Here is a 12,832-nt window from a genome sequence, read left to right as displayed (position 1 = left end):
TCCTCTTGGTCTTTCATTCAAAATATTTAAAAAAATCAAACCTTTAATTGATGTAAAATGATTCAAAAAAATAAATGTGAAATAAAAGAAATAAATATTTTTCTCAGAATCATTTGTGCAACAATTATTGGCACCCCTAGTAATTCGTATGAGTATAATCGAACTGAAATATATTCCCATTCATATTTTATGTTTTTAAGTTCACATGAGTGATTAGGAACACTTAAGTGGTAAGCCATGGCTTCCTGTTTCACTGGGGTATAAATATGAGGTGACACACAGGCCAAGTTCCCATAGTCATCCATCACTATGGGAAAGACCCGAGAATACAGTAATGATGTGCGACAAAAGGTTGTTGAGCTGCACAAATCAGGAAATCGCTATAAGAAAATACCTCAACGGTTGAAAATGCCCATTTCCACTATCAGGGCAATAATTGAGAAGTTTAAAGCAACTGGAGATGTTAACAATCGGCCTGGAAGAGGACGTGTGTCTATATTGACCACACGCACGGTGAGGAGGATGGTTCGAGTGGCCAAAAAATCTACAAGGATCACAGCTGGAGAATTGCAGACGTTAGTTGGGTCTTGGGGTCAGAAAGTCTCCAAAACTACGATCAGACGCCACCTACATAACCACAAGTTGTTTGGGAGGGTTGCCATAAAAAAGCCTTTGCTGTCATCAAACAACAAACTCAAGCGCCTACAGTTTTGCCAAATGTTACTGGAACTATCAATGGGACCGGGTTCTATGGTCAGATAAGACCAAAACAGACCTTTTTGGAAACAAACACCAGAGGTGGGTTTGACGTAGACAGAAAGATAACCATGCAGAAAAGTACCTCATCCCTACTGTGAAGTATGTTGGTGGATTGTTGATGTTGTGGGACTGTTTTTCTTCCATAGGATACATGGTATCATGGACTCCATCAAGTACCAGCAGATATTAAATCAAAACCTGACTGCCTCTGCTAGGAAGCTTAAACTGGGCCATGGTTGGATCGTCCAGCAGGACAATGATCCAAAGCACACCTCAAAATCAGCACAAAAATGCTTCACTTACTACAGAATCAAGGTTTTGCCATGGCCATCCCAGTCCCCTGAACTAAACCCCATATAAAACCTGTGGGATGAGCTGAAGAGGAGAGTCCACAAGCGTGGACCTCGGAATCTGAACGATCTGGAGAGATTCTGTATGGAGGAATGGTCTCAGATCCCTTGCCATGTGTTCTCCAACCTCATTACGCATTATAGGAGAAGACTCAGAGCTGTTATCTTGGCAAAGGGAGGTTGCACAAAGTATTGAATGAAGGAGTGCCAATAATTGTGGCACACATATATGAGAAAAATATTAGTGTTATGATTTTACTTTAATTAAAGGTTAGATTTTTGTGAATATTTTGAATGAAAGACCAAGAGGATAAACGATAAAGACAGTTTTTTTTTTTGTTGCTCATATTTACCAAGGGTGCCAATATTAGTGGAGGGCACTGTATATTTCACTTGATCTTTCTTGAATAAGTTCCTCCATTTCTTTTTGTTTTTCCTCTAACTTATTATGTGCCTCTGTTACAGTTTTTATTGCTATTTGTCTGTACCTTTAGTACCTCTATTTCCTTTGTTAAGATGAACTATTTTGACCTAAAAGAGGAGAGAAAGAGGAGAGAGAATGAACAAGAGGAGAGAAAGAATGAGGGAACAAGAAAGAGAGTGAGAAAATTAGTGAATGGTTGGATGATGTTGGTATGTAGAGGGGGGACTGTTTTCACTGTTGAGGATTAGGCATCGTTGGATGTCCTTTGTAGGGAGCAGGAATTCATGGAGCGTGAAGAGTGTGTGTACCTGTGTGTGCCTGTGTGTGTACGTGTATGTGCGTGCTTGTCTGCATACGTGCTCTTGTGTGTGACAGAGCATAGCTGTGAGTATCTATGTGTAAAACCTAGACACCCACCTTCGTAATACTTGAAGGATTCTGCCAACATTGAGCTGGCGATGTTACGTCTTTAGGTAGAGAAATCAACTTCAGTTTGCAATGTGACAAAGAGTAATGTTAGTGCTGAAACGAGAAGCACATTGCTAGGCGAGGGAGACTGTTTTCCCTGTGTGTGTGTGCGCGCACGTCTATGTGAATGTACTGTATGTGTACGTTTGGCCTGTGTGTGGGTGCATGGTGCGTGTGTGTGTGTGTACGACAGTGTTGTAGTACTCGAGACCGGTCACATATTGAGTGTTTCGGGTCTTGTCTCTGTGTCAGATATATTTTTACTAGGTCTTGACTAGGTCTCGGACAATGAGGAGTCAGAATTTCTTCCTGAGACCAGTGGAGTAAAAAAATCATAATTATCAGCTCCCATTCAGTCAGCGCATAAAACCTCTTCACCAGGCCAAATATCCACACTCCTTTTACGACACATTCATTTTAATAAAAATATCCTCAAACTTTGTCGAGCTCGTCAGAATTTCCTTGATTTGCTGGTAGGGAAGAGTGGAGGAAATAATTTGAAAGTTGCACTCTCACTATTAGTAAGGGGAGACCGGCGGAAGTTGTAACATTTTGTCTTTTTATCTATTATAGACCTGTTTGCATTAGTGATCATTTGGAGAGTGGCTCTCTATTTGCCCTCAGCATGCATTTGTTCACCATTCTGAATGTCTAAGGAATCCATATGTTCTTCTGAAATATGAACACAGAAATACTGGACATTTTGAACTCTTATTATGGCGGCGATGTGACACAATTTCAATCATGGTCTTGACTCGGTCTCGGACCCCTCACCCCCCTCCCGGTCTTGGTCTTGATTCGGACTCAATTTGCTCTGGTCTCGCTTTAGGTAGTCTCGAACCCAACACTGGTGTACGGTATTTATGACCTCACCCATGTGTTCCTGGGGATCTGAGGGTTACACGAGAATTGCCAGGTGAACCGTGTGCGCTCTCAAAATCTGGGATTGATCGAGTTAGCGGGAGAGTAGCCTGGCTTAAGATGTATAGGATAATAATGGGGTGATTTATGTGCTTTGAAGGAAGGGGTGTATTTTTTCCACTCCCGCTCTAGCCAAGAAAGCGGTGGGAGGGGATGGAACTTGGACTCAGCTCGTCTGACAGTGTCAAAACAATGTATCTGTTAGAATGACTGACTGTAAATCTCCCTCGGCTTCTTTTTTTTTCTTTCTCCTTCTTTCTCTCTGTCTCTTAATATTGCTCTCTCGCTTGCTCTCTGTCTGTTTGATGTTTCTTACATTTCTTTTTCTTTCAGTGATTAATAAATAAGACCCACCCCCCTCTCTTTCTTTCTCTTTCTCTCTCCCTCTCTCTCTCTTTGTCTGTCTGAACAGAAACAGGCTTTCGTTTGTTATGAACTCGATCGATTTACATGATTTATGAACTTGATCAGGGAAAGAATCTGTGTGAGGGAAAGTTGATGTCATGCCCTTCATGTTTGTGAATTGTAGGTCATCTGATAGGCTTGCAGTTCTCTAAGAGGAAGGGGTTAATGAGGGGATTGACCCTTCATTAGCCCTGTTAATAAAGTCTGTCATTAGGAAAGTTCTAAGAGGAATGAGAGCGGTATGAGTTTTATGGTATACAGTTTCATGTGGGATCCCTTACTATAGCTGGTTAATTGGTGTAGGTAGGGAGGGAAGGGGTGGCTTTATGTCTATCTATACTGAACAAAAGTATAAACGCAACATGTACAGTGTTGGTTTCATGAGCAGACATAAAAGATCCCAGAAAGGTTCCATACGCACAAAAAGCATATTTCTCTCAAATTTTGTGCACAAATTTGTTGACATCCCTGTTAGTTATTATTTCGCCTTTGCCAAGGTAATCCATCCACCTGACAGGTGTGGCATATCAAGAAGCTTATTAAACAGCATTATCATTACACTGGTGCACCTTGTGCTGAGGACAATAAAAGGCCACTCAAAAATGTGCAGTTTTGTCACACAACACAATGCCACAGATGTCTCAAGTTTTGAGGGCGCATGCAATTGGCATGCTGACTGCAGGAATGTCCACCAGAGCTGTTGCAAGACAATTGAATGTTCATTTCTCTACCACAAGCCGCCTCCAATGTCGTTTTTGAGAATTTGGCAGTGCGTCCAACCGACCTCACAACAGCAGACCATGCATAACCATGCCAGCCTTGACCTCTACATCCGGCTTCTTCACCTGCGGGATCGTCTGAGACCAGCCACCCGGACAGCTGATGAAACTGAGTAGTATTTCTGTCTGTAATAAAGCGCTTTTGTGGGGGAAACTTATTCTGATTGGCTGGGCCTGGCTCCCCAGTGGGTGGGCCTGGCTCCCAAGTGGGTGGGACTATGCCCTCCCAGGCCCACCCATGGCTGCGCCCCTGCCCATTCATGTGAAATCCATAGATTAGGGCCTAATGAATTTATTTCAATACCTTTTACACTTGGTACTCCTTTTACCCATTTACTTTACATTTTGACCTCCTGTTATCCTAAAGCCTCTAACAAACAACTTAGGCCAGACATACTTTTGGTGGCAGTTAAACACAGAGATATGTTCAAGGTGAATGAGAATTCCTAAAAGTCAACCTAACCTCCTATTTGTGAAGCAGACCATAGTTTCCAGTGTTTGTTTAATCTTTGTCTTCCATTGTTTACCTTTTAACCTTTTTTGACTGACACATCCTGACACCTCACCCCTCCACCTCCCAGGTTCGTGACGCGCTTCATCGAGCTCGACGGCCTCACCTGCCTGCTCAATTTCCTGCGGAGCATGGACTACGAGACGTCAGAGAGCCGCGTGCACACCTCGGTCATCGGCTGCATCAAGGCCCTGATGAACAACTCGCAGGGTCGAGCCCACGTGCTGGCCCACCCGCAGAGCATTAACACCATCTCCCAGAGCTTGCGGCAGGACAACGTCAAGACCAAGGTTGCCGTGCTGGAGATCCTGGGCGCAGTGTGCCTGGTGCCTGATGGCCACAAGAAGGTGCTGCAGGCGATGGCCCACTACCAGAAGTATGCCGCTGAGAGGACCCGCTTCCAGGTATAGTCCAACAAATGCTGGGGTACTCCTAAAGCTAAGTAAATGACTCGTAAATCTAATCTATAGTTTTAGTGTGGGTGTGCCACACTAATTTTAAATCATCCCCAAGAGTGAATATGTCTTTTTGACCATGCATAGAAGAGTTGCAAGGACATTGTCCCTGTATCCCAGGGGTGGGCAAACGTATTGGTTCAATAGCCACATCAGGACAGATAGTGCAGATTTGGCAAGAAAAAGGGCAGTTATTTAAACAAAATTAGGTCCTTAAAACCACCACATTTAATCGGCTGGCGGGACGGATTGGCCGTAGTTTACCCACCACTGCAACTCTTGCAGATCAATTTCATTGTAGTTAATATAACTGAGTAATTGTCCATTCAACCCATGCACCTAACTGAGTAAGTGTCCCTGTAACCCATGCAGACGTTGCTGAATGAGCTAGACAGAAGTACGGGGCGATACAGAGACGAGGTCAACCTGAAGACAGCCATCATGTCCTTCATCAACGCTGTGCTCAATGCCGGGGCTGGGGAGGTCAGTCATGATCGCCATTTTACTCTTTAATTCCCCTGTCACACCCACAGCTAGGTCTACATTATATTGGATTATTCATGAGAGTCACATTTAAACAATTCTACCAAGATATCATTGAATAGTTCGACTGCACACACCCTAAGAAATACATTAGATTTGCGTGATAGAGGCTACATCATTGTTGTTATTGTTTTTGTTGGCAGGTTGAGGAGCGTAATTCTTTTTATTTTTGTATTAGCATGGTCAACTAAATTGCAGTACATGTTGTGCTATTCTATCGCGCGTGCAATGATGTCAGAGTGGAAAAAAACAGTGTTTGTTGTTTGCAGTAACTTCTTTGTTGTTGTAATATTGCAAATGGACATGACCGTTTCATCATTATGGATTCCAGCTTTAAATAATAAGTCAAGTTTATTCTTGTATTACAATAGTGCACAGACACAGTAGCCTACATACATTAACAACTGTTAAAGCTAATTAAAAGTCCAAGAGCAAAGTACTGTATGCCTGAATGATACAGGGTTGCTGTTGTTGTCGTCAGCTGTGTTTGATGCCCTGTACTTCTATCCTTAGGACAACCTGGAGTTCCGCCTCCACCTTAGGTACGAGTTCCTGATGTTGGGGATCCAGCCTGTGATTGACAAGCTCAGAGGGCACGATAATGCCACTCTGGACAGGTGAGGCGGGGGACAAGATAACCACTAAGCTTCTTAGAAAGCTTCTTAGTCCCTACAGTACGGTTGTTGGATTCAAGGCTGGCATCCAGCTCATAAGATATACAGACAGAGATGGAATGACTCTCTCAAGCTTATTGTCTCTTTCATGCCTGTGTCATATTTCCAGGCATTTGGACTTCTTTGAGATGGTGAGGAATGAGGATGACTCGGAACTTGCGAAGCATTTTGACATGGTGAGTGCCTGTTTTACCATCCCCATGTGAAGTAAAGGTGTCTTTATTGGAATGTTCTCAATCTATGAATGTCGAACTTTTACTGCTGCTCTTTAATTATTTGTTATCTATTTTTTACTTCACTTACTTTTCTTAAAACTGCATTGTTGGTTAAGGGCTGGTAAGTAAGCATTCACTGTAAGGTCTACACCTGTTGAATTTGGCGCGTGTGTGCTTGTATTGAGGATCTCTAAGTGCATCCATGCCTAATTTCAGGTTTATTGTTATCGATTGACTTGGTATTTTAATGATTGGATGTTTTACTTTCATTCAACAGACCCACGTAGACACCAAGAGCGCTGGCCAGATGTTTGAGTTGATCAAGAAGAAGTTGAACCACACAGACGCCTATCCTTACCTGCTCTCTATCCTCCAGCACTGCCTCCAGATGCCCTGTGAGTACATCAATCGCTATTGAATCTGCCTCATGGGCTGGTCCATCGCTATTATGATTTTAAGTATATTTATTCACAATTTCCAATACACAATGGCAGTTTATATAACATGTCAAACTGAATAGCAGTGCACATACGCACAATGACTACATCTGCCTGCTAGGCTGGTCCATCACTAATACAGTGGCTTGCGAAAGTATACACCCCCCCTTGGCATTTCTCCTATTTTGTTGCCTTACAACCTGGAATTAAAATGGATTTTTTGGGGGTTGTATCATTTGATTAACACAACATGCCTACCACTTTGAAGATGCAAAATATTTTTGGGGTGAAACAAACAAGAAATAATACATAAAAACTGAAAACTTGAGCGTGCATAACTATTCACCCCCCCAAAGTCAATACTTTGTAGAGCCATCTTTTGCAGCAATTACAGCAGCAAGTCTCTTGGGGTATGTCTCCATAAGCTTGGCACATCTAGCCACTGGGATTTTTGCCCATTCTTCAAGGCAAAACTGCTCCAGCTCCTTCAAGTTGGATGGGTTCCGCTGGTGTACAGCAATCTTTAAGTCATACCACAGATTCTCAATTGGATTGAGGTCTGGGCTTTGACTAGGCCATTCCAAGACATTTCAATGTTTCCCCTTAAACCACTCGAGTGTTGCTTTAGCAGTATTCTTAGGTTCATTGTCCTGCTGGAAGGTGAACCTCTGTCTCAAATCTCTGGAAGACTGAAACAGGTTTCCCTCAAGAATTTCCCTGTATTTAGCGCCATCCATCATTCCTTCAATTCTGACCAGTTTCCCAGTCCCTGCCAATGAAAAACATCCCCACAGCATGATGCTACCACTACCATGCTTCACTGTGGGGATGGTGTTCTCGGGGTGATGAAAGGTGTTGGGTTTGCGCCAGACATAGCGTTTTCCTTGATGGCCAAAAAGCTCAATTTTATTATCATCTGACCAGCATACCTTCTTCCATATGTTTGGGGAGTCTCCCACATGCCTTTTGGCAAACACCAAATGCGTTTGCTTATTTTCTTTCTTTAAGCAATGGCTTTTTTCTGGCCACTCTTCCGTAAAGCCCAGCTCTGTGGAGTGTACGGCTTAAAGTGTTCCTATGGACAGATACTCCAATATCCGCTGTAGAGCTTTGCAGTTCCTTCAGGGTTATCTTTGGTCTCTTTGTTGCCTCTCTGATTAATGCCCTCCTTGCCTGGTCCTTGAGTTTTGGTGGGCGGCCCTCTCTTGGCAGGTTTGTTGTGGTCCCATATTCTTTCATTTTAAAAAAATATTTTTTTATAACCCAACCCTGATCTGTACTTCTCCACAACTTTGTCCCTGACCTATTTGGAGAGCTCCTTGGTCTTCATGGTGCCGCTTGCTTGGTGGTGCCCCTTGCTTAGTGGTGTTGCAGACTCTGGGGCCTTTCAGAACTGGTGTATATATACTGAGATCATGTGACAGATCATGTGACACTTAGATTGCACACAGGTGGACTTTATTTAACTAATTATATGACGTCTGAAGGTAATTGGTTGCACCAGATCTTATTTAGGGGCTTCATAGCAAAGGGGGTGAATACATATGCACGCACCACTTTTCCATTATTAATTTTTTTGAATTTTTTGTAACAAGTTATTTTTTTCATTTCACTTCACCAATTTGGAATATTTTGTGTATGTCCATTACATGAAATCCAAATAAAAATCTATTTAAATTACAGGTTGTAATGCAACAAAATAGGAAAAACGCCAAGGGGGTAGAATACTTTTGCAAGGCACTGTACATCTACCTCACAGGCTGGTTCATCACTAATACATCTACCTCACAGGCTGGTTCATCACTAATACATCTACCTCACAGGCTCGTTCATCAGTAATACATCTGCCTTACAGCCTGGTTCATCACTATTAATAGAGCCCGACCAATGTCAGATGTTTGGGTGTGATATCGATTTTAGGGAGGCAAAAGTCACAGATTACCGATATATCTGCCAATATATTGTTTTTTAGAGGTGTAATGAAAAACAGAGCTTTTTTACACAAATTGTTCACCAAAGGATTAACAGATACACAAAATTATAATTTCTTAACAAAATATTAAATTAACATTATTTAAGAACATTGTATTTGTGGTTTACAGAATGTCTATTAAAAAGCAACTATACCGTGCATTCGGAAATTATTCAGACCCCTTCCCTTTTTCCACATTTTGTTACGTTACAGCCTTATTCTAAAATTGATTAAATAAATGTTTTCCCTCATCAATCTACACACAATACCCCATAATGACAAAGCAAAAACAGGTTTTTAGAAATGTTTGTAAATTTATTAGAAATTAAAAACAGAAATACCATATTTAGGTAAGTATTCAGACCCTTTGCTATGAGACTCGAAAGATCATCCTTGAGATGTTTCTAGAACTTGATTAGAGTCCACCTGTGGTAAATTCAATTGATTGGACATGATTTAGAAAGGCACACACCTGTCTATATAAGGTCCCACAGTTGACAGTGCATGTCAGAGCAAAAACCAAGCCATGAGGTCGAAGGAATTGTCCGTAGAGCTCCGAGACAGGATTGTGTCGAGGCACAGATCTGGGGAAGGGCACAAACATTTCTGCAGCATTGAAGGTCCCCAAGAACACAGTGGCCTCCATCATTCTTACATGGAAGAAGTTTGGAACCACCAAGACTCTTCCTAGAGCTGGCCGCCCGGCCAAACTGAGCAATCAGGGGAGAAGGGCCTTGGTCAGAGGTGACATAGAACCCGATGGTCACTCTGACAAAGCTCCGGAGTTCCTCTGTGGAGATGGGAGAACCTTCCAGAAGGACAACCATCTCTGCAGCGCTCCACCAATCAGGCCTTTATGTTAGAGTGGCCAGACGGAAGCCACTCCTCAGTAAAAGGCATATGACAGCCCGCTTGGAGTTTGTCAAAAGGCACCTAAAGGACTCTCAGACCATGAGAAACAAGATTCTCTGGTCTGATGAAACCAAGATTGAACTTTTTGGCCTGAATGCCAAGCGTCACGTCTGGAGGAAACCTAGCACCATCTCTACTGTGAAGCATGGTGGTGGCAGCATCATGCTGTGGGGATGTTTTTCAGCTGAAGGGACTGGGAGACTAGTCAGGATCGAGGGAAATATTAACAGAGCAAAGTACAGAGAGATCCTTGATGAAAACCTGCTCCAGAGCGATCAGGACCTCAGACTGGGGCAAAGGTTCACCTTCCAACAGGACAAGGACCCTAAGCACACAGCCAAGTCAACAGAGGAGTTGCTTTGGGACAAGTCTCTGAATGTCCTTGAGTGGCCCAGCCAGAGCCCGGACTTAAACCCGGTCGAACATCTCTGGAGAGACCTGAAAATAGCTGTGCAGCTACGCTCCCCATCCAACCTGACAGAGCTTGAGAGGATCTGCAGAGAAGAATGGGAGAAACTCCCCAAATACAGGTGTGCGAAGCTTGTAGTGTCATACCCAAGAAGACTCAAGAATGTAATCGCTGCCAAAGGTGCTTCAACAAAGTACTGAGTAAAGGGTCTGAATACTTATGTAAATGTCATATTTCCGTTTTTTTTTTATACATTTGCAAACATTTGTGACCCGTTTCAGGAAACTAGGCATATGTTGCAAGTCACGACTTTACAGGAGAGCCATTTTAAGTTTTTTTATAACGTCAGCCATGGAGCTCTACAAATATGTTGCTACTGTGCTCAATAACATTGCTGCCCTGAATTTATCAGGCGCTATCGACAAAGGTAAGTGGGAAAAAGTTGTGATTGACTACTTTCTGGAGGACGATCGTGCCATGCTGACTCTCTCTGACTCTGAAAATGATGTTGTAGAGTCTTCTGATGACAGTGATGGGGAAGAAACGGCAATCAACAGTATTGTTGTCGCGGAAGAAGTTGACCGAGTTTTGAAATCAGTGAATTGTCTGGTAGAAGCAGAGTATGATAAGGAGATTAATATAATTCTGGCGTTTGATTGCAAATGCAGAGGGAGTCGAAAAGAGAACACAGAAGGCTGCTGTATAAAACACCTGTCTCCGGATTACATCTTCAAACTAAGGGCAACCATGGCATCGGTGACAGAGAGGGAGAAAGATCTGATGATTCTTATGGCATTGCACACGGTCAGTGTGAACCAGAGTGTCTTGACACAACGGGCCAAGCAAGCTGTACAAACAAAAAGGAAACGGCACAGGACATCTTATTTAATGAAAGGGGTTACAGTCTGCCGTGAAGCGTTCATCCATGTATACGGGTAAGAGTCTAGCTACAGTTTCAGAAATTATGCCATTTAGCATTGCTAGTTATAGCCTAATGTTAGCTAGCTAACTAGCTAACATTGAACCTATTTGGTTAACTTTAGCTAGCTATGACAATCAGTTTGTATTGCTAGGACTCTATGAATTGGGATTATGAGTCATTGTTTAGCTAGCTAGCTACATGTCTAAACAAAAGACCCTAAGTTAAAGCTTACTGTTAGCTATCTAGCTGACGTTAGATGGCTGGCTTTCTAGCTAACATTACGTGTGTGTGATCTGTGTGTAGTGATGTTATCTCAGTATGCCATTTTGCATTGCTAGTTATAGCTTAATGTTAGCTAGCTAACTAGCTAACATTGAATCTATTTAGTTAACCTAAGCTAGCTATGACAATCGGTTTGTATTGCTAGTACTCTATGGATTGGGATTATGGTTCATTGTTTAGCTAGCTAGCTAGCTACATGTCTTAACATAAGACCCCAAGTTAAAGGTTACTGTTAGCTAGCTAGCTGATGACCCATCAAAAAGAGAGCTTGCCCAAGCAAGCACAGGTCACACCTGAAGCATGAGGACTTGCAGCGAGTGGTTAGTTTATCAACATCTACACAGAGGATAAGGCAATAATATTACCAGGACACCACCCTGGACACAAACACATTAGTGGAAAGCTGCTGCCATCCCATGTGACAAAAGCAGCAGTGTGGCGTTTCAACATGGAATCGATGACAACACGTGGTACGTAAAGCATAAACAACAAGTTTTTATTATTTAATTGACCTCCAACATAATTGGCACTACTTTTATTGATCTCACATTATTTCTGTATTTTCCAGATGTACGTGTAGTCGGGCTGTCATCCTTCAGGAATCTGTGGAGAAAATTGCTGCCCCACATCTCAAGCACTAAGCCCAGGACATACCTGTGCTGGCAGTGCCAGAGGAACAACTATCAGCCGAGCTGAAGAAGCAAGAGCAGCATCTCCTGCTTGTTCAGAGTGAGCGATATATATATATATATATATATATGGGAGGCAGGCAAATTCCTTTCACTGAGCTGTGTAAAGACAGACTGACAGGGGTGAGACAATTAAGTTTAGTTTATCTTAATGTTCTTTTGTTGTTTGCAGGTGCATTATCCTTATGACCCTATGCAGCCAGGTCCCATCTACTTCTTAACTCCTCGCAAGTGTGGCTTGTTTTGGTGTCTGCTGTGAAGGAATACCACAACAAGTCAACTACTTGATTGATGAAGGCATGTCATCCAGCAAAGGCAGCAGCGCAGTCATCAACTACATGCACCATTTCTTTACCAACTACGGAGTTGGGGAAACACGCGTGGACCTGAATTGTGATAACTGCAGTGACCAAAACAAGAACTTTGTGCTCTGTTTGTGCTCTGGTATTGTGCCTGGCGGACCATGCACAAGCTCCACCACAGTCTGGACCTTCACTTCCTGATCACAGGCCACACCAAGTTTGCCCCCGAGTGGTGCTTCGGCCTCATCAAGCAGCGCTTCAGAAAGACCAGAGTGAACACTTTGTATGAGATTGCTGGTGTTGTCAAGGACAGCACTGTGACAGGGGTCAACATCCCACAGCTGGTTGGACTGGAGGATGGTACGGTGCTGGTGGGAAGCTATGGCTGGCAACAACACCTGAC

General features: G+C 42.9%; 1 protein-coding gene across 3 annotated transcripts in view; it reads left to right on the top strand.

Moving 5' to 3' along the window:
• The window catches only part of daam2 (dishevelled associated activator of morphogenesis 2), a 215,432-nt gene that overhangs the window by 158,950 nt on the left and 43,650 nt on the right, over positions 1-12,832 (top strand). For all 3 annotated transcript variants that reach the window (XM_045211645.1, XM_045211643.1, XM_045211644.1), the window contains exons 6-10: positions 4,688-5,021; positions 5,445-5,555; positions 6,129-6,232; positions 6,399-6,465; positions 6,782-6,899. In XM_045211645.1, the coding sequence (XP_045067580.1) occupies positions 4,688-5,021; positions 5,445-5,555; positions 6,129-6,232; positions 6,399-6,465; positions 6,782-6,899 (734 nt within the window). The remainder of the gene's footprint in view (positions 1-4,687; positions 5,022-5,444; positions 5,556-6,128; positions 6,233-6,398; positions 6,466-6,781; positions 6,900-12,832) is intronic.

The sequence above is a fragment of the Coregonus clupeaformis genome, chromosome 37 (genome assembly GCF_020615455.1).
Source record: "Coregonus clupeaformis isolate EN_2021a chromosome 37, ASM2061545v1, whole genome shotgun sequence".
NCBI lineage: Eukaryota > Metazoa > Chordata > Actinopteri > Salmoniformes > Salmonidae > Coregonus > Coregonus clupeaformis.
Note: the sequence above shows the minus strand (reverse complement) of the source record. Positions and strands in the feature narration are given on the sequence as shown.